At 38.8% G+C, this 23,346-nt stretch overlaps 1 protein-coding gene across 8 annotated transcripts in view; it reads right to left on the reverse strand.

The window, feature by feature from the left end:
• PDE4B (phosphodiesterase 4B) overlaps window positions 1-23,346 on the reverse strand; it is a 678,720-nt gene that overhangs the window by 14,593 nt on the left and 640,781 nt on the right. For 7 of the 8 annotated variants that reach the window (XM_017346216.3, XM_051857656.2, XM_008265102.4 and 4 more), the window contains one exon: window positions 4,293-4,386. In XM_017346216.3, the coding sequence (XP_017201705.1) occupies window positions 4,293-4,386 (94 nt within the window). Of the gene's footprint in view, window positions 1-4,292; window positions 4,387-4,996; window positions 5,599-23,346 lie in introns of those variants that run through there. The other variant, XM_008265104.4, reaches the window with a different exon arrangement.

A 23,346-nucleotide genomic window follows, 5' to 3' on the forward strand; every position in this document is an offset into this window, starting at 1 on the left:
GATTTATGGGCCCCACCCACCCTACTGAATCAGTATTTTTAAAAAGATTCCCAAATGACTTGGATGAGCAGAGGCAGGTCTGGGAACCAATAACAATCCCACACTTTCACTTTTCAGATGAAGTCAGCAACTTTCCCAAGCTCAAAGGGCAGCTTATTTAACAGATATTTATTTTGCAATACTTTATTCCAGACACAGTGACTGAATAGCTTAGAACCCATGCACTTGGGTTCCTGTGGAAAAAAAAAAAATCTCTTTCCTGCTGGGCAATCTCTGGCATAAAAACTATGTATTAAATTATGTTTGAAATTACTTTTCTCCTTGTCGCTTCACTCTTAATTATTAGTAGCTTTTGCTAAAATGAAAGGCAACAGTCTCAGCCCGTCCCAAACCCCATTTTTCACATCAGGTGTGAGGCTGTGCTGCAGCACCCATACCCATCTGCAGGGACACTAGCAGCTTTTTCCCTTTTGAATGAAAAATCCTGTGCACCCCGAGTGATTGAGCTGAACCCCGCCAGTGTCTGGAACACGGCAATAAAGGAGACCGTTATTCCTGAGTACTGCCAACTTGACATTAGTGGGTGTTTCCCTGTGCAGGCATCGGAACCGCTGGTAAGTTTCCCTATTCGGAATTCCCTCCTGTTAAATGCTTAGCCAGCACTGTGTGGAAATAACCTGAAACACAGAAACCGAACATCACCAGCAACATTCGGTGAATTCGAATTTACCAGAGCAGTCACAATGCAGTAGGGAAACAGTTGGCCGGTGTAAAACAAACAAGAAACAGATGCAAAAAATAAAGTCTAATCAAACTGAGGTTTTTTTTTTTTTTTTTTTTTTTTTTTTTTTTTTTTTTTTGCTGGATCCCAGCATCGCTGAATCATGCAAAATTCCTAAGGGCTTTTCCTCGCCTGTTGGAAAGTGTAAATTCTAGGTTTTGAGATGTTAAGTAGGAAACTTAAAAAAATTTTATCCATCTGTAAAATATTAACTAATTTGTAATATCACACCTACAAATTTTCCTCTATTTATGCTTCCTTTATCTATGTCCTGTTTCTTTTGTTTTTTTTGGTTTGTTTTTTTGTTTTTTTTTTGTTTTTTTGACAGGCAGAGTTAGACAGTGAGAGGGAGAGACAGAGAGAAAGGTCTTCCTTCCGTTGGTTCACCCCCCAAATGGCCGCTATGGTCGGCGCGCTGCACCGATCTGAAGCCAGGAGCCAGGTGTTTCCTCCTGGTCTCCCATGCGGGTGCAAGGCCCAAGGGCCTGGGCCATCCTTCACTGCCTTCCCGGGCCACAGCAGAGAGCTGGCCTGGAAGAGGAGCGACCGGGACAGAATCCCGGCACCCTGACAGGGACTAGAACCCTGGGTGCCGGCATCGCAGGCGGAGAGTTAACACTAGGCGGAGGATTAGCCTAGTGAGCCGCGGCACCGGCTGATGTCCTGTTTTATTTCTACTTAAGTCAGATAGCTTTATTTCTGCTTATGCCAGCAACCTGGTACCCATATCATAGTACAATACCAATAAGCTCCTGCGTTGGTAAATGGTCTCTAGCCTGCCTTTCTGTGTGGCCATTTGGACACCACCTTTTTAGATGGGCACAATGTAAGTTTTTGTCTCTTCCCTGGATGGTGCATTTCAACATCCAATGGCTCTTTCGGATGTATTCTGTAAGTCTCACAGAAAATGCTGAGGTTTTCTCATTTTGTGCTCACTGACAGAATTACCATGTTCTTTCGTAAAACAATGTACATACTACTTAACTGTCCTTAAATGTGACTTTCTTCTATTACTTTCTGAGTCCCTCGCATCATTCTTGGCTGGTTAAAAGAGTAATAGGATATTCAGGTCTAGATGTCAAGGGAGCTAAGTCCTATTTCTAGCTCAGGGATATCTCAGGCAACTGACTTTGATGGAGTTCTTGCATCCTTGTGGGACGCTGTTTTCCCTCCTGATGCCACTGAAGTCCTGGCAGATGTGACAGCTTATGAAGTAGGCTTGATGGTCCTCCAGGGACACCTACCCTGCTCACAAGATACAGCTCAGAGTTCCAGACACCAGCAGCAAGCTTTGTTTGTTTGTTCTTAGGATTGTCACATTGTAACATCAGGAGTCATCACCAAAAACCCAGGTTGTCAGTTACGTCTTTGCAAATCAGAGTCATATAATGTTAGATTTGGAAAGAATTTGTGACCTCATATATTCCAGCACTCCCATTTTAACAAAGGCATCTTTTTGTTTATATGATATCTTTTTTCTCCCTATATATTTTCTCAAGAAGATCTAAATTCTACTGGCTATCTCTTCTGTTTAATGGGGTTTGCCAGGCACACACTCAAACACATACTCACACACATACCCACTGTCACACCATCCTCTTAATGCTAACAGTCTGTAAGGATTGAAAATTTTAAAAACCTTCCTCAACAATTTGCTCTTATAATTTAATGTTTGGAAAAATGAGAAGCCAAATGTGAGCCGACATAGCAGATAGAATATTCAAGAAAGGGTTGACATTTGGCCATTCTTGAGATACAGTATTGAGACTTGGAGCTCATCTTTATTATCTTCCCATCTTTCTTCCTTCATAGCCTCTGCTGATTAAAAAGATTAATTAATCAGTAGATTAAAATATCCTTCTTGTCCTTGGTAAGTGGTATTGAAGACCACAAATGAAAAGGACTCTAAGTCCAGTTCTGAATGATGAAGGGCTCAGAGACTTCATGGAGCTCGAACACAGCACTGAGAGTCTTCCAAGAAGACAGACAAGCCATTTATAAAAGGCTTTTAAAATGTACACTTATGAAAACAAAAATGGGTTCTTTCACTTATTGATGTTATTCTTCTATCCCATCGCCATTAACTTGTAAAATGTCCCTGAAACACCCCTCAGTTATTTTTCATAAGCTGGAAGTGTCACAGAATAGGATATATCCAAAATGGTCCCTGGAAGAGGAACAATGGGGGAGAAAGGAGATGAAAAGGCTCAGGATGTAACGCTTTCTGTTCAAGTACAATCTAACCACCGCTGGGAGCTCAGGCGCATGAGAAATTCTTCTCCTTTGTTCTTTGTTGCAAGTGCAGCTGGAGAAAACCAAGTGCTGCAGACACCACATCCTAAAAACAGTTAGAATGGCACTTGTTCCTTGTGCTGAATGACCCTCGGCTGCAGAGTAATGCGGTGGGCTTTGTACTAGGCTGCTCAAAGAGAAAGCTAATTGATCTGCTGGCAGCAGGAACTGCCTTGGTGTTAGAGAAATAGAATTGATTTTTAAACATAAAACCTGAAGAGGTAAGTATTTCCCTAAAGCATCAAGACAAATGCCCACAGGTCAATGATGGCTGGCAATGCCAAAAAGAAGGAAGGGTATGCTGCTTAGCTGTAAGAATAGGTCATTTCCCTGGTAAATGAACCTTTGCAAACAGGTTTAATTAAGCAGTAATTGAAAGTCAACATAATCAAAATCTAAATGCTACCCATTTACTTTGGAGTACCGATTTGCAGATTCTGTAGGCTTTATTAAATCAAAATAGTCCAAATAGGCTCACAGACAGTAGAACTGCCTTTAAGCCTGGGATCAGAAATCCCTAATAACCAAACAGGGTGCATGACGGTAGCTGGGGATCATCAGGCAGACCTTTTCAGTTAGCGTCATGGGTTAGATACTAGCAATGTAGCAACAATGACAAATAGAAAAAGGACCAGACTGGGGAGATAAGACTGCTGGTTGCAGAAAATGAAATCTTTCAGAGAGATGAAAGCCCAACCCCCCTCCCCTGCCCATTTATCTTTAAGAAATAGCAAAGCATTTGTCCAACTATTTCCAAAGCTCATTCTCATGGACAAGATCAGTACAGAATTATTCCTGAGCCTCATGCCTTACAAAACGCTTTAGAAGAAACCCAGTTGCTGGACACATGTAAGGAATACCATGTCAACAGAGTCAATGGAGCCGTCTCTCAGGTGTGAGGGGTTGGCCCCCCATCACCTCGAGGTCCGAACAGTGATGGAACTGGATCAGGAGAAGGTAGGGGGACTGTGCCCATGTAAATCCAATCAGTCCCTAATAGCCTTCTGCTTTTCATACATATTTTCATTCAGTTTTTAAAAAAATCATTTCCCTTCTTTTACTTTGCCCCATAAGAAATGTCCTTAGTTCTTATTTTACATGAGTTTGGTTTTCTAGGACCTAAACATACTCCATATTCATATGCGGATGCTTGATGAATTGCAGAGAATCCTGCTAGAAAAGCTGTTATGGGACAGGTTTCTCCCCATTAATGTCTTACCTAAGAAAGTGTTTGAAATGTATTCAGACACCTGGTTCCCTGATCGGCTCATCTCTGAGAGGTGTGTCAGCTCCCGGTTCAGCATTCTTTTGAACTGTTTAATAAAGAACAAAAATGCATCAACCAACTGAAAAAGAATAAATTATGACTTTAAATTGTCTCCAACTTTACCGCCCGGCACCAAGAGACTGAACAAGCAGATACCACTAGATAAATAATACTGGTTCTACAAAATACAGTGGCTCTTTCATTTGACATTATTCTAATATCACCTTCTTAAGACTTGTGAAAATTAATATTTTATTTCCTTGCAAGATGCAAACATAAAAAAAGAGATCTTAATAGAGGTCAAGATAATTTCACTTCAAATATAACTACTTTTAAAAGTATATGCCTTGGAAATTAAAATATCATTTGAGTTAATAATCTGATATTGAATAAGAGGAGATCATATATGAAAACTTTAAAGAAAAAAGAGGCATCCATTAAAAGACAGAATTGACTAAAATGAATTGAATTAAAATATGGCACAATCTGTTTAAATACAATGTAATGTAACATGCCCTTATTTCATAGTCAGAAACCCCATTGGGTCAAATTAATGCACAGAATAAATCATTACAGCTGTCTTCTCCTTCACAGAAAACATATAGATGTGTTTCACATTCTATCAAAGACAAATAACACAAATCAAATTAACCCACCTTGATGTAACCCCAAGATACAGATAACAAATAGTTTGCCTCAGGCATTTTGGATGTTCTCCTTGCCACAATCCACAAATCCCTTGGAAAAGAATTCACAGTTCTGAGAGAGCAGTCCCGAGAAGAGCAGGGAAGCCCTGCAGATCCAGTGGTAAAAGAATCACAACTTAGAAAAGACAAAGCTTCCAAAATTGCTGGCATTTCCTAATCCAAGCAAAACCCATCTTCGCACTCCATTCTTGCAAGAAGTCTGTGCTGCCTGCTTATTTCCTGGCAGGAGAAAGTAATGAAATCAGGCATTGCACGAAGGAGCAAGAGCCTGTCCAAATGTATTCAGCTGGCTGCTTTGCAGCATTTATGAATTATGAATAGTCCTGGTGGCCGAAGGGGTTTCCACTCTAGATTAGTCCTACTCAGCTGAACTCTGCAACGAAGCAGCAATTCTTTCCTGAGGACTTGCCAGGCAGGGAAACACAGCCATCTTTTTAAAAGGAGAAGATTAAAATGGAGGAAGCCCCATGAATATTTAAGCAAATCTGAAGTCCGTACCCTCCCCCATTTCAACTAGGTGTTCCTTAACCCTCTCTCTCCACCACAGACCTGCTGGCTGCCGATGCAGCTCTGCGAAACGCTCAGCCCCTCCAATCCTTTCAAAGGCTTGGTGCCCTTGCTTCATTTACTCTCTGAACCTTTTTTAAAAATGGCAAAAGGTTAGGACTATGGCTGTTCACAGACTAGGTTTCCAGTATACGAGAAGTTTTGTTTTCTTCTGTTTTGCTTTTTTAACAAGATTGTTGGGGGATTATTTGCCCACAGATGGTGTGCTGAGGCATGCAGCCTTTTTTCACAATAAAATGAATGGGAATAGGATTAACTTGTTTTATTTGAAAAGTACTTCATATGCAGCATGAAATTTTCTGCAATCCTTCAGCTCAGTAATATGCATATTAGAATGCATTTGACAAATGGATTGAGCTCCTTTAATATTTCCATCTAGGATCTACAGTGTGTTAGGAAACACTAAATATCCTGCTGTATGAATGGTGAATTATTTGCAGCTATGAGTGATGGCTTATTTGGCATTTTAGTGCTACATCTTGCAATTTATGTTAGAAGTATTTAGAAGTTAAATTATTTTTATTTTATTTTAGCAACCTTGGGCATGTTGAGAAAAACATTCCTTTCCTATAGAGGTCTCTCTCTCTCTCTCTCTCTCTCTCTCTCTCTCTCTCTCTCCCTCTCCCTCTCCCTCCTCTCTTCGCTCACCCTGTCAGCTTTAGCGAATAGGCAAGAGGAAGGTCTAAGAATAGAGCCCTACTGCAGTGGGATTCCCAGCCCAAGCCCATCCCATCCGTCCCTCCCTCCTCTCCTACCCCTGGACTCCCAGGAGTTCCTGTGCAGCAAATTGGAGGAATATAGCAAAGCACCATGGCAACAGCCCCAACTTGCAATTGGCTTTCTTTCCTGTGAGGCATTCCCCTTTCAAATGAGTATCCTGAACCCAACAATGGCTTCACCTCAAACATCTAAGCCCCTGGTCCGGTCCTGCCAATGCTGATGCCAAGAAGACCTGCCTTTTGTGGTGAAGCTAATATTCCTGCCTGCTGGGCCACTGTCCTGGAAAAGGCACAGCCATCTTTTATTGTGGGTAACTCTACCTGATTCTTTGTATTTTCCCAGGAGACAACATGTTAGTAACAGTAACCAAGCATCTCTAAATCAGTCTTCTCAGTATATTTTGCTTATTGAACCTCTGTGCAATTTTGAGCTTAGGTGAATCACATAAATCCCCAGTTATTTATTTTTTACGATATAACTGCTCAGTCACAATGGTCCCTCCTCATCAGCCCTCAAAAGACAGACATTTACATTGAAGAATTAGAACTGGGAAAGACAATTTGTGTGCTCTTATCAATCTGTTAAAGACTGGCAAACAAGCAAACTTCACTTGGACCACTGTAACCAAATCTGCAAAAAGACCAGAGATGGAGGATTACTTCCACAATGTTCTCTGCATAAGAATTAAGCCAAATGTAACATTCAATCAAAGAAGCATCCTTATTTTTGTTCCTTTGGTCTCTCTGAAATACTTGGGAATGCTCTGGAGATAATCAAGTTTGTACATCAATCATGCCATTTGATCATGTATTTAATAAATATGTATTGAATACCTAAAATGACCTGGCAAAGCAGTGAAGAGATAGCAGTAAAAATAAGTGAGCAAACAAAACTTCTTCATGTTTTTAATCAGCTTTCATTCTAGTAGAAATAGTGAGATGTATTGGACACATTGGTTAACCACAACAGTTGGCAGTCTGAAGAGGGTGGGGCCCAGTTCTTTATTAGCCATATTGGCCCCACACCTCAGAAAACAGGAGCAGGTAAAACATTAATCATAAAAGATTAGAAGAGACTTTCCTCCTTATTTTCTTTCCATGGCCTCCCATTGGCACAGAACCCTGTTGGAATACATTGCCAATGTGGGAAGAGAGGGACAGATCTCAGGTATGGGTGGCAGCAAACCAAGCCCCTCACCTCTCCTGCCTTGCTTAAGAGGTCAGCACACTCAAGTAAGTAGTTAACAGATGAATACCAACCCCTCCTTCCAGGGCCTAAATAATCATCCGATGAGCCTTTTGCTAAAGGCATGGCAATGTGACAAAAACTTAAAGTCAACTCAAGGCAACCATAAAACACACAACACGATGAAGTACGCAAATGGAGGTCACCCAGAGTCAAAAACCAACCCAGTCCTTTAAATGTTGCTTAGCAACAACTGTTGGTTTTCCTCCTCCACATGGGAGGGGCCTGACCACACTGACTAAGGCAATCATTGCTGTCATCAAAAAGCACTTATGAAGGGCCCACTTATGTTGGGCTCTGTACAAGCTAAAGAAGGCACATAGGGCCTTCAAGAAGCAGACGGGGGTGTCTGCCAGAGTCCTATTAGTAAGATTGGCGCTATGCTGTGTGACAAGACACATCAAGACATGGAATAGACATAATTGACATTTGAGGTTAAGGCTGGGGAGAGAGCTCAGGAGCTGTGTAGTTGGGCTTTTGGATTCCCAGATGGAAGCTGTTTCTGGGGAGACAGAGGTAGCCATGATGTAGCTAACCAGGCTTTGACTCTCAGCTTTCTTCACTACCAGTCGTGTGAAGTCACTTTATCTGTTATAGGTGAAATGAAGACGATGTGTGATTTTAGGATCCCAGTTCCCCAGCTTTAACCTTTCAGGATTCTATGATAAATTGTGTGGCTGCCTCCTACAGTCTGGACATGTTATTTACCAGCAACCAACACTTCCCAGAAAATAAAACTCCTACGATACTTAGAAAAACAACACGGATAGGAAATGTGTCAGTCTATCAGAATAAGTCACCAACAAAGGAAGAGAAGTATTTATCATGCCTCAGAGTTTTAGCGTCTAGGACTCTTAGGGTCTTCCTGTCTGTTTATCAAGTTTTAAGGTCAGTAAAAAATACAAAGGTATAATAACTCCTCAGTAGAACTATGTCTCAAGGAATTACAAGGCTGAAGGGGACAGAAAAGTTCTGACTTTATCAAATACAGCAGAGAAATTCATGAACAGGAGCACACTATTTCAAAGATAAATGTGTCAAATGTACACAGATCTGATTTTTCTGTAAGAATCTGCCTTCACAAGAAACCCTGTTAGAGCCTACCTAGAAATAATGTCCCCAGAGGAAATAGCCAAAGCCCCTGTGCAACAGACAAGCAAAGTTTGTGAATGAACCCTTAGTCACACAAATTCCTCCAAGGCCTCTGTAAGCTTATACATGACACTAGATTCACAAACACGGCTAGCAGTTAAAACGACTTTCTTGAAAAGGGAAGAAGGCATTCATTTTCTATGGAAGTAATTTATTATTTACCTAGAATATGCCAATAATATCTTCACAAAATCATCTGTAATATTTTAATAGATTGCCTTTAGTAGTGAGAAGTTTTTTTTTTTTTAATATAACATAACTAGCAAAAACTAAAAATCAAGTATCCTTTACATGAACATTTTGTTTGATGGCATCGATATTTCTTTAGCGTCAGTGCTACATCAGAAATAATCTTCTGCTGAGCTGGTTTCTTCTGAAGTCACAGAACACGTCATCATTTCTCTGTATTTCTCATCAGCGGAGCAGTTTGAGCTTTGTGCAAAGACCCACAGGCAAGCTAGGCACTATCTCAGTAAGGAAGTGTTAGTTCAGCTAGATAATCTCAGTCATTCCAAACCTAAAATTTAGTAATTTTGTGTCCCTAAGAATAAAACAATTCAGAAGAGTGACAACACAAGGAGCCAGTACCATGCACATTGACTATACTACTTGTTAGGAGTGACCTGGAAATCATTAGGAATGAATCCTAAGTGATCAAAACATGTTACGCAGCCTAACGAAGGCTAGCTGCAGTTGGCACTTTCTTCTCATTGATGACCTCCAAGAGAAGTCAGCAGGAGAAAATTCTAAGGACGGAAAATAAAGGTGCCAAAGAGAGGAAGACAACCCAAGTAGCTACTCCGGTGGGTGGCCATCTACGCAGGATCCCGGCTGCGAGACAGGCGCCTTATTGTGTGAGATCTTCCTGTTTTTGCAGTATGAAACAACTGCCGAAGTCATTAGAGTCACAATGACTTTATTAGGGACTAACTTTTGACTCATATTTTATACTTTGTTAGTCATACGTTAATAAGAATTCCCGGGCATCAGTAAAGACAAGGAGTTGAAAATTCCTTCTGAAATCCTGAGTGTTTAGTAGTGCTGGAAAGAAGCGGAACCTGTGGTGGCACCAGTTTGTGGGAAATGGTGGTAAGCAAAGCTTGTGTCATTCTTAACTCTGGCAGTAACCGAATGTGTAATCTTGGGAAAGATGAATTAGCTTCTTGGGGCTCAGTTTCTGTAGCTGAGGGTTCAGTTTTCAGATGTGTAATAGCTAATTTCTAAGGTCTCTCAATTAAAAAAAATTACTTCTTGCACACCCTTATTTTGCATGCGAAGAAATGAAAATCAAAAAAAGGTGGACTTTAATTCCTAAGCACTGACACTGTCCTTTGTACTTCTGACTTTAAAATGAAGAAGAAAACCCAGAACAAGGACACAGTATGCTTTTTTAAAAACTCTCTATAAAACTCACAATATCCCCAGTTCTTAGCATTTCAGATTATCTGATAATGCCCACCTCATCTCCTACTTCGTTTCTGTCTTTCCCTATAAACTCTATTATTTGAAGTTTGATTTCCAGTTTAATGACGTGCTTGCCTGACTTGAGAGGCAGGTGAATTGAGAGAGTTGGTAACATGGTAAAAGAAGGAAGAACAGGCCTGCCATCATTCATGAACATCTACTTAACTGATAAATGGGTCATCTGAGTAATCGAGTTCTACTGTACTAGCATCTGGAGCAAATCTCTATACACCAGGGAGCACAGTTAGGTCGGTTTCACTGTCCCTGTGCCAAATCAGAAAGAAACTCTCCCAAACATACTAGAATTGAGTGATTCTCCTCCTCACTGTCCACTGAGATTGTACTCTGTGATAAATATCTATCTAATGGAAAGCAAGCATGAACATCTATACCGTAATTCTGCAACAAAATATTGGCCTTTGTGATGAAGCAAAAATAGAATCAATTCCACTTGTTGGTTACAGAACAAGTTCCATAACAAGCTTACAGAACAAGCTTCTTCTGGTCTCCCACGTGGGTGCAGGGGCCCAAGCACTTGAGCCATCTTCCACTGCTTTCCCAGGCACAGTAGAGGGAGCTGAATTGGAAGTGGAGCATCTGGGTCTCAATTCAGTGCCTATATGGGATCCTGGCACTGTAGGCAGAGGCTTAATCTTCTATGGCACAGCACCAGTCCTTTTTCCATGAATTTTGTGAGGTGCCTTCATCACAAATAGTGCTGCTCAAGTGACATAGTAAAAGACAAAGTACAGGGACCAGTGCTGTGGCATAGTAGGCTAAGCCCCAGCCTGTGGTGCTGGCATCTCATATGGCTGCCAATTCATGTCCCGGCTGCTCCTCTTACAATCCAGCTCTCTGCTGTCACCTAGGAAAGCAGTGGAAGATGGCCCAAGTACTTGGGCCCCTGCACTAGAAGAAACTCCTGGCTCTTGGCTTTGGATCAGCTCAGCCCTGGCCATTGTGGCCATTTGAGGAGTGAACCAGTGGATGAAAGACTTTTCTCTCTGTCTCTCCCTCTCTCTGTAACTCTCTCTCTTAAGTAAACAAATAAAACCTTAAAAAAAAAGGAAAAGTACAGACAAGCCATTAGTTCTTTCATATATAGAAATGAAAAAAAAAAAATCCAAAGATTGGAATCTTGTATCTGTTTCTGTGACTAGGTTTTAAACAGCCTCAATCATAGACATTTCTTCTTATCTTGGTATTCCCCTTGCTGCTGTCCATTTTAGAATTTGTGAAAACTTTTCAAAGAGATATGACACACAATATTGGAACACTGAAAAAATGACCTCTCTTAGACCCAAACTAATTCCCATAAGAATGTTTATAGAAATTTCTCACTACTCAACATTCCTTTAAGTTGGTAAGTAGCTGTAGTGACATGATTAAGTAGACAGACACCACAATTATTTATATATAAAGACTGATATGTCCACTGTGCATTTTAAAATCTATATACATATATAATATTTATAAATGGCATATATGCTTCCCCATACATAGGATTGTGAGATTTAGCAAACAAAATCTAAGGATACCCACTTTAATTTAAATTTCAGACAAGCAATTTTTTAGTATAGGTATGTTTCAGATATTATGTGTCCAAATATTCCCTGAAGACATTGAATTTCAACATCACACACTCATCATAATATGTCAGGTTTAGCGATACTACATATTTTTAAAAGATTTACAATTCTCCAAGTTGTTATTCTGGACAGAGATCTTTCCTTCTAGTGGGAAACATAAGCAGATCTGTCCTTTTCCTGTTTTTGGAGCATCACAATCATTTCATATACTTGAACCCTGCCTTTTAATCTATCTGTTAATACAGACCAAAAGAAAGAAAAAAGGTACTTTGTCAGATTTAGGGTACTGGCTTAACAATTCAAGAGATGATAAAAATCATGGTAGCAACTGAAAAAAAATCAAGTAATCAAGATACACTTTTGAGTTACTCTTTTACTTCTCTGTCTAAGTCAGCTACACCTTTTTCTGCAGAGGCAAAATGGCTAATATTTAACTGCAAGCTTCCAGAGCCAATTCTAAGGCCGAAGGATAGCAATGTGATTCCAAAGTAGATGACTAAGGTTTCTGTTGACACATTTCACAGCCTGAAGCTCTACTCTTGGCAGTATTTTAACAAAGGGGAACCCCTGTTATGGATCAGACCAAGTGCTGTCCAGTGCAGGAGGGGGGGCACATGAGGGGGTAGGAGATGGGTGGGTAGGGGGGTCCCCTCCTGACTACTGAGCTTCAGGATCTTCACATCTCACTTATACACAATGACAGGGACCAAGGAAATCACTCCCAAATACCCTTGCTTTCTTTTTATAACCCATAAGCATTAGATATGATTCTGTATAAGAACAGATTTCCATTTAGTCTATAACATCTCCTGATTTGCTCTAAACCCTGCCTTATGAAAATTTCCAATATTTTTTGCAGGTACAAAAATCTGCCATAGCTTACTTTTGAGATTCCTACTCTACCCCTGCAAAACATCATCTGGCATCCATTGTGCTTATGTTAATTATATTGATTTCAGCTAGTGATTGTGCAGAGATAAAAGACAATGGGAAGCTTCAAAACCCGCCTAGGGAATCTGAATTAGCAGTTTCTCAGGACTGGAGAGCTCGCTAGTCTGGCAATTTTCAACATCAACTTTGAAGCCTGTGGAACTCTGAGCTACCTAGACATATCATTTTCTTCCCTAAAAGCATGTATGTTATCTGCTTGGGTATTTTTGTTCACCTCATGCTAGAATATGCACAGGCAATTTGAGAAGAATCTGCCCCAGGTTGGAAGCTTGAACATATTTTTAAATTAGAAAGGATGAAAATAGTAATCTTAGGTCATTTTATCCAATCAACAAAATAAAGTTATATTTCTACTGTATTTTGCTTTTTTTCCTGTTATTAGCCACCATAGTTTTGGAGGAATTGATGGATGTTTTGAACATCAATGCACCCCAAGATGCATAGGTTTGCTGTATTCATGGAAGGCTTACAGAGTAGTTTCAGAGTTGGCCACTAAGTTCATACATAAAGCAAAGGCGGTGCTGGTTACAGGCTTGCCTTACCAGTGGGCTCCAACAGCACAAAGGAGATTCTAGCAGTCAACCCAACATCATAGCAGCATGGCACGGGAGTATCTGGCCATCCAACTGAGTCTAGAAACGAAAGCCTGTACTGAGAAAGTGAGCAGGCCTCTGAGTCTCTAAGAGACTAAGTTTATCCATACTCAAAATGGGAAGATCAGCAAGAAAATATGTAAAGTGGTTACCAAGGTGTGTGAGATCTAGTAGGTTCTCTTTATTCCACAAGATTTGTATTTGAAGCTAGATTTGATCTCTGAATTTTAAAAGATTTGAACTCATGGTACTTTCCTCACTTTGGATTGGTTTTTGGGTGGAGGTTTCAGTTGGCTCTTTGGCACCTAAACTGTTTTTATCTCATTGTTGACAACAGCTTATATAATTATCTGCTGGATTCCCACAATATGCTGCTGCAGGTGTGATGCAGTGTTAATGTCATATACATTATGTGACACATGAGTTACTCAACAGAAGTTCAGACGCGCTGGTTGACATTTATCTTATTCACCCAGAATTGTCAGAAAGATAAGTAAAGCATGTCAAATGAAAATCATAACTCACAGTGGCTTCATGTTGTTAAAGTCATACCATTAAAAAAAGCAGATTTACAGGCACTCAGCTCTTGGTAACACCACTCACGTTGCCTTACTTGGCCAATTTCCTCCAATTAAGAACTTGAGGACTCTTCATGTATTGACCACATGTATGAATGGCCATGATTGCAGGGTACAAGGATCACTGTACCAGTATGCATTTTGCTGAGATTTGCACAGTTCAGAATAATGCAGTAGCATCTATGAACCAACTGAATATGTGGCTGAGGTGACAGGGTGGCAGCAATATGCTAGGAAGGGCAAACATGAGCAAACAGTACCAAATGATCAGGCTCCTGTTCTCCAGGCACAACAGAGATGGGGAGTGGCTGAGTCACGGGCACGTATGTGCTTGTGATTCTGCTCCCCAACCACCACTGCTAGAGGGCAACCACCCTTGCTAGTCTCTGGAGGCTCTGCTTCTCATTTACAGGATGCAGACTGTTAACGAGAAAGGTAAGCCACATAGTACCAAACCAAACCAACCAAGGAGCCAACCCCAAACACACACAACAACAATTACAAATTTGCTTCACATCTCTGCTCACAAGAAAACAGCATCTGTCCATGAAAACTTTGTTCTTTGACGTCTGACTTTGAATGTAGGAGCAGTGCCTTTCACTGCCTTTTAGAGTAATTCAAGAAATCATTGTAAGCCAACTACACGGTTGGAAAAACTGGAATTAGATTTCAGGCAAGCGCCTCCATGTAGCCCATTGAGATACAACAAGAAAAGCAGGGCGGGGGGCGGGATTCCTGGGTTCTATGTGATTTGCCATCAACAACATATTTGGTTCTGAATAAATTAAATTAAACTTCTGAACTTCATGAAATTGATTGCAAAAATATTAAATGCCCACCATGAGTCTAGAGCTATTCTTAGTGCTGGGGCTACAATAGTGAGTAGGGTAGGCACAATTCATGCCCCCAGATACATAGTCTAGTGTAGATGACGAGGAAAAACCAAGTTTTACAATAAAAAACAGAAATCACAAATTGTGATAGAAAACTGTAAAGCCAACAAGCTGCTGAGACAATGGAATTAGATTTCTCTGCAAAGATATAGCATCTAAACTGATGTCTAAAAAAAAAAAAAAAGAGCCTTGACCAATCTGTAGCTCTAGAATTCTATGATTATATGTTTTTATGAGAAGTTATAGAAGAATATCATCATTTACCTCCACTTTTTATTTTTAAATCATTCAACTTGGGAGCAAAGAGAACAAGATTTGACTATAAGCCTAAATATTTAGTTAGCTAAATGGCTTGAGCAAAATAGTTCTCCCTTGATTCTCATTTCCACATCTGAAAGTAGAGATTTAGTAATACTTTCCTCATGGTAAGGATCATAAAGAACTTCAACGAAAGCATCATGTATGCAGGAAAGGGTTTTCAGATATGTTTCATTAGCATGCTAGCTTGGATCTGGCAACACAAAAGTAATACACAGCTATACACTTAAAGAGAATGAACCTTTATTTGACCAAGATCTACCCTGATACCACAGGAAGCATTGAAAGCAAATAAGCTACAGGTGGAGAAATAGGTCTTAAAAGTCTTCCTATGTTCCCATCGTTAATTATCCCTCAGGCAGATGCAGAATTTCAGGTCATGTGATTAGATTTGAAAAGCAGTAATAATAAAGGAAAAGTCTTTCCTGAATTTTTTCTAACTGATGCTTACTCTTCCCTTATACATTTACCAAAAAAGAACTCATAGCTTATTCATTTTAACCTAATAAATTTACTTTAATTTTTAAAAAAGAGAATATATTCTTGCCCAAGGATTCATATTTTGTTTGTGTATTTTTCACAAGATTCTCGAATTTTAGGACTTATAACGGCCCTAAAGAATCTTTCTTGAAAAGCAATACAATTTTCACTATGCTAGACATATGAGTATAAAATACAGCATCTCATTTTAATACCTTAAACATAAAAGAATATTATTTTAAATTAATTCTCATAAATATAAAACAAATTCTATGAATTTACATGACACTGATTTTAAAATATTTTAAAAAAATAATACCAGGAAGTCTTAATGAGCTACTCTTAGGAAAGCTCCAATACAATGAATAAGAAAGATGCAAATAAGCTTTATGAAACCAAATGCTAAGTGTTAAAATGCAGAGAGGGAAGACTCAGTGGCAGCTTACCCTATCAAGAACACAGATAATGGATTGTCCTGGCCAAGGAAAACATATCCATTGCATCAGTAAACACATATATATCTGAATCATCTGACTCAATTTCAGAATGAAGCCAGCAGGAACAATCACAATGGACAGGGAGAGGCTACCGACAGGGAGGGCACTGTGTCCTTTCAGTTTGGTAAATGGGTAGCATCTGGCTGGTTAAATTGACCCTTGTGGGTATCCAGAGTGGGAGATTAAATGCATTTCTTTAGTGACCAATCAGAAGGTTCCTAGCTTCTCATAATCAAAAAGACCTACAACAGCATACCCTGGAAATGCACATTACCACTGGATAGTCTTAGGGATGTCTTATAAATTTAATTTTTTAAGTGCTAAAAAATTCCATCATCCTATGCCCATTAGTGAGATTATTATCCATATTCTAGTACTTATTTAAAGCAGGATCATATATTGAAAGTCACCAGATCAATGAATTTATTAAATAACCAAACCTAGTAAAATTACAGGCAGCTTTTTAAAAATAAACCAAAAATTAACTACCACCAACTGACAAAGCTTTTATCGGTTTTTCACTTCCCTCCTTACAATTAAGCTGAAACAGAGCAGTGACTCCTTGGTACTTTTTAGCCCTAATACCATAAGCAAAGTGGAGTCTCGAACAGTCAAAACATGATTTCAAGCCTTGAGAGTTTGCAAGCTGAAAGAGACACAAATAAAATATAGAATAATAAACGTGTTAGCTATGGTATTAACTGATAAGACAGGGAAGGAGATGGCCTATGAGAATCTGATGGGACTGGAGTAGCTCAGCCAGGCTTTCAAAGAAGACCAAGCAGCTCAGCATGCAAGGAGTAGGTTCATAGTTCGGGGTCTGACAATGTGTTTGAGCCAAAGGGACATTCTGTTTTCAATGGAATTCCAAGAAAGGAGGGAAGGCTTGTATTTCTTCATTGTCAAGTGATAATAAAATTCTTACTGGTACCTTAAGGTATGTTTTCAATAGATTATCTCAATCAAAAGTGGAGAGGAAGCTAGAAGTCTACTGATTGGGGTCAACAGGAGCTACTACAATTCTAGTCTATTTTTCTTATGTGTGTCCAATTCTTTCTTCCATGCAAATGATTACCCTTTCTCGAAAATGGTTTTTGACCAAATGGAATCTCCTCTCAAAGAGATTAGGTGTTTAATTAAAACCATGTATATATTATTCCAATAGCCAAAGCACTGACCTTACCCAATGAAAAATTTAGACTTTGCATTTCTTTCATTATATGGAAGGAAATTTTCTATTAAATTTTCCTACTTCATAATACAAATTATGATTTAAAATGAGATGATACTAAAAAAACAGTCAAGGATCTTTTAGGCATGGAATAATTTCCTTTAATAAACATATAAAGATGATCAGTTTTCTCCCATTTTCCCTTTATTTCCCCCTGCATATTCACATTTAAAATATTCAGATTAATAGTTCACTCACTCATTCATTCATTGACCATATTTTATGCCAAAATATCTGCAGTATCTGCTTAACTTAGAAGTCTAAATAAGAAACAAATACTAAAAATTCCTTAATTTTAAAAGTTTATAAGGTATTAATGATACTTACATTATTTCTCATTAGGTAACTGTCAACATCTTTAAACCTTACTCCACTAGAATGTTTGTGTAGACTCAAGAATCAAGAAATCAGGGTATTGGGTATTTGGCACATGGAATGCTCACAACACGTTCAGTGTGAGGGTTCAAGTTCTACCTCCACTCTTTCGTTAAAAAAAAATTTGTTTGAAAGGCAGAGCTACAGAGAGAGAGAGAGAATCTTCCATCCGCTGGTTCACTCCCCAAATGGCTGCAAAGGCCAAGGCTATGCCATGCCTAAGTCAGGAACCCGAAGCATCATCTGGGTCTCCCACATGGGTGCAGGGTCCCAAGGACTAGGTCATCCTCCACTGCTTTCCCAGGTGCATTAGCAGGGAGCTGAGTCAGAAGTGAAGCAGCTGGGTTTCAAACTGGCACACATGTGGGATGTTAGCATTGCAGGAAGTAGCTGAACCCAATTTGCCACAGTGCTGACCCCTTAGCTGCACTTCAGATTCCAGCTTTCTGTTAATGCAGACCCTCAGAGGAAGGGTGATGATTCAAATACCTGAGTTCCTGACACTCATGTGGGAGACATGGATTGAGTTCTGAGCCCCTGGTTTAGGCTTGGCCCAGCCATCACTATTGAAAACACCTGGAGAATGAACCAGCAGATGGAAGAATTTTCTGGATCTTCTTGCCTTTCAAATAAAATGAAGTAAATAATTACATAATTTTTAGAAAGCAAACTTATAAATCATATTTGAGTTCTGAGAGTTTTAGGTAGTCTGAATCAGTGGGAAAAAACATTCTTAGATGTAGGAGATGGTCAACTGAGATTACCATAAACTCAATTTCCCAAACTCACAGCTCTGCTAAGTGGCAAGGAGAACTGAAGGCTTGGTTATGTTTCCACAGCATGGTAAAATTCTCCCACTTATTACCTCCAGTTTTAGAGCAAAGAAAGGAAAGAAAATAATGAAATTAAAGGCAGTTATACTAAACAGGAGACTTTTGCTGCTTAAACTTTGACACTGAGATTATTGAGAAGGCAAATGAGTATCAAGAGACTCAAAAATGTTCATACCCTTTAATCTATTAATTCCATTTGCAGTAATCTAATACAATTAAGAAAATGACCAGAGCTACTATAAAATCATAATGATGATGTATAATGATAATGAATAACAGGAAACATTAATCACATAAATTATTAATAGCATATTTTACACAACTGAGTATCATACACCCATTGATACTAGTAAAGATAATTAATCACGTGAAGAGATAGGATTGAATAAAAAATTTGGAAATAAATTATCTATATGGAATCATTTCAATGGATGACAAAAGTTAACCCTAGCTACTTTTGAAAGTTGAGGCTTTTATTTTCTGATGCTTTATATATGACTGTGTATGTATATGTATGTGTGTGTGTCTATGTTTTTTAATTCAGAAATTAGAATAGCAAAAAGTGAAGAAAAGCAACTAATACCATAGGCATTTACATAAAGCTTTTACTCACTAATGATAAATGGAGAATAAGAAGGTTTCAAATCAATGCAAACTAAAGAGGGAATGTCCCATGTCCCATGTCTTTCTTTCTTCCATAGAAGAAGAATACAAGCTGAAATCTATGTTACTATCTTAATCCAATTAGCCTTACGACACTGGAGAAGTCATGCCAGAATAAAATCACCTTTAGCTTATATTGTGCTTTATATTTTACAAAAGTCTTTGAAGTACATTAGATATTTAATCCTCATTTTTTATTAATAAGAAAACCAACATATCAGTTTTCTCATCTTCAAAACAACTTTGAATAAGGCTCCCTTTGGGGATCAAAGTTCTAGGATTTTGTCTACTGCAACCATGTAAAATTATAGAAAGGAAATGGCTACATCTTTTTTGGTTAGATTTATCAAATTTAGCCATCCAGAGTGACCAAAGACATTTATTAAATAGTTGTCATATTAGTGTCAGTGTGGTGGCACAATAGGTTAAGACACTGTTTGTGATACTGGCATCCTGTATCATAGTGCTGTTTAAGGCCCTGGCTGTTCCACTTCTGATTCAGCTTCCTGCTAATGCTCCTGGGAAAGCAACGGAAGATGGTCCTAGTACTTGGGCCCCTGCCACCCATGTGGAAGACCAGAACGGAGTTTCTGGTTGCTGGATTTGGCCTGGTCTAAGCCTTGCTGTTGCATCCATTTAGGGAGTGAACCAGTGGATGGAAGATATCTCTGTCTCTGTCTCTGTCTCTGTCTATCCCTAAGTCACTCTGCCTTTCAGATAACAAATCTTACAAAAAGATAGCTGTCAAAGTAACATTTCACTTTTCCCTGTTTGATCAGATTTAGCACAGCCTTCGTAATTGAGCTGGAAAGATATCTTTATTTAGTGACAAATTATCTTCTTACCACATTATTTCCAAAATAGCTATGTAATATTTACCTTTTCAGATATAAAATGTTCTGAATCTAAAATTGTTTAATGATCTTAATAAGTTTTAATTTTGATATCCTTACTCAAATTTCATTTTTTCTAATTGCTTGAGATTATAACATGGTACGCTAGTTGTGAGCAGAGTGAAGAAGATGTGGCCATTCAAAGTTTTTATTAATCAAAAAACATTGCTCTATTTTGAATAACAAAAATTAAAAGATAAGGTGATTGAGTCATGAGTAGAATTTTATTTTAGTAAGTTTGCTAAGGTTCAGTCCCTGAGGACTTTGGGTTTCAATGGTATATTTTTAAACTGCAGGTCATTAGCAGAAGGAAAAATGCTGTGATTGATGAGCAGAATGGCCTGATTTAAAATCTATTCCATAAAGAAGAAAGATTATCAAGCACCTCCCAAAACAAAAACAAAAGAAACAGGAGTTTTACTGTCATCTTCATTTCTAAAGAACTTAACAGTCCTTTCTTTGTGGAAGCACTTGGCTACTTTAAAGTAAATCAAACAAAGGAAGTTACAGTAAAATATCCAAGAGACTAAACAGTTTGGCACCAGTTGAGGGAAACATCACGTACAAGTGGGCAAGATAGAGACAGGCTGGCAGTTCCCTGAGAAAACACTCAAATGAAGGGATGTGCAGGCAAGCACATCGGCACTTGGCACAATGCCTTACAGAGTGTGAAACCTATTGACTATGGCACAAGTTCATCCTGGCATCTCTGGTTCAGTAGGACCTGGCTTCCAGATAGCTGAGCTGTCTCCACTGGCTGAGTGCAATTGCCCTAAGACGTGAGATGTTGTGGAAGAATACTACAAGAGCAAGCTCCACCGTTGGCTTTTCTTTGATAGATAACAATGGCATAGAACTTGGGAGCCTTTTAGCCTGGGAGATATTCTAAAAGATGAAAAAATATTTAAGACAAGAAGTATACGAAAAAGGAAAGTGAACATTTATCCCATTAATATATCTGAATTCAATTTTTCAAAACTAGTGTTCTAGATTTATCTTTGCATTCTAAACATAATTCTGTGATATTTTCCCACCTGAAGAGAGGCTCTCCTTAAAGTGACTTATTTCTTAGGTTTTGAGAGTATAATGCTCTCTTATCAACTAGTCAGAGGTGCAACAATCAAAGATAATGTCCCCGACTTCTCCTAATTGCACTGTAGAGATTTGCTCACTCAGGGAATTCCACATGAGTTAGCAGAAAGTCTGGGCCAAATGAATTAGAATACGGTGAAGGAAATGGTTCTGCAAATACCAATGCAGAAATATTTAATTTAAGCAAAGCAGACTGCAAATTAAATTTATTACCAAGCACCAAATAACTTTCAAACTCTGATTTGGTAAGTTTTGAAAAGACAATAACTTGGATATTAAATTATACTAAATAATACAACTGTTTTATCATAGAAAGAGTAGCTGAAACAAAGATGGATAAAGAATAAACAGCTTAATCTTTCCTTTCATCTTGGTTTTCAGACAAAGTCAATGGAGAACCATCTACATCTTACTTCCAGGAAATTTCCCTACATAAATTATTATTTTTGAAGCATCATTCTGTTTTATGGTCATGTTGCATGCACTGAAAACGACACAATACACGATAAAATCACCCCAATAATTTCAATGACAATAAATTAAAAATAGGAATTGTTTCTCTATTTTCTTTTCTATTTTAGGTGACAGGTAAAAAAGGAATTTGAGGATGCCTAACTAAAGGCCATGAAGCAAAAGTTTACTATCTTATCTCTTAGGCAACAAACATATCTTGAATTTGGCAAACTTGTTCAAAATAGGCAGTGAATTAGATTAATAAAACTATATTTTTATAAGTGCTTTGCAATCATTTCCTAGAACTATGGTTATTCTTCTCCTTTATCTATGTTAGTAGACTCTGTTTCCCAGCCAAGAAAATTGAGCTTGGAGTGATAAATGGCTGGCCTAGAGGCTGAGAATAGGTAGATGCCGATTGAGATTTTGAACCAGACCTAGCTCAGGACAGCCAGCGTTAGAAAAATAACATCTCCCACCAATCACTACAAAATTCTCTTTAAAGAATTAATATGTCTAAACTTTGTTCTATGTTTATCTGTCTCATTGGGATCATTGATGATGAGTCAGATGGCCTTGGGTGAATTCTATTTCTCATTTATTTATTTTTGGAAAATTATTTCAACTCTCTAAGCCTTACTTTACTCATCTGTAAAACAGGGATAATAATAGCAACACTATTTCAAAAGTTTGCCGTGAATATTAATGACAGAATGTAGGAAAAGAGCTTAGCACCAATCTCTGTACACATAGTGTACACTATAAAAGTAGTTTAGTTACTTATATTATTTTATCAATAACAACAAGAGCTACACAAGACCATAGAGATGATCTTCTCTAACTATTTTGTTTTATAGATAAGAAAATGTAAAGATTCAAAATGACTTAGTTACCCATGATAACACAACTAAATAAAGGCAGGGCTACAATTCAAACATGGCTTATTCTCAGGCTATTTTCATTTAACTTTACTGCTTTACATTTTATACTATATAAAATAAATTCGAGTTAATTGTATACTTTTCTATATAAATCTGAGCTTTCCTAAAGAGAGAGAAGTTGGACCAAGAGACATAGGAGTGCCCACCTAGGCTGTCAGAACTGATTTCATTCTATTCTGCCCTCTAATCCAGGGTTCCTCTCACATTTGTGGGGCCACAGACTGTATATCTGAATACTCCTATGTAAAGACATGAATTGAACTATCACCTCTACTCCTCCCTTGATCGATACTCATTCATAGCAACCTGAAAGGTCCGATTGAAAAAGGAATTCTTGATATGGTGGCACAGGGGGTCCTTGCTCCTGGGTCATGACCTGCCTTCCCCTTCCCCACTGCCAGGGACCTCTCGTGTAGGACTCTGTGAATCCTCTCCCACCCAGCTCTGAGTCCTCTCCCACAGAACGCTCAGGGCCTAGAAGTGGGTTCAAAGGGCAGAAGGAGTAGGGGTGGGGGTCCAGCAGATGCCAAGTGTGGTCTAGGAGTGGCAGCACATGTGATCGCTTGCCCTACCCAGTCGGCTTGTTTCCTGGGATGGAGGCGAGCTTGAGCCAGACCAGGTTAAGTCTCTCTTAAGGCACTGGGCCCAAGACCCATCTTGCACTAAGTGTGGCAGTGCAATAATGATATTTGGAATTTTCAGCAAAAGTGGCATTCATTTCTTTCAAGAATTGGTCACCTGCTATTGTCTTCCTGATGGATGAATCTGTTG

Source organism: Oryctolagus cuniculus, chromosome 7 (genome assembly GCF_964237555.1).
Source record: "Oryctolagus cuniculus chromosome 7, mOryCun1.1, whole genome shotgun sequence".
NCBI classification, from domain to species: domain Eukaryota; kingdom Metazoa; phylum Chordata; class Mammalia; order Lagomorpha; family Leporidae; genus Oryctolagus; species Oryctolagus cuniculus.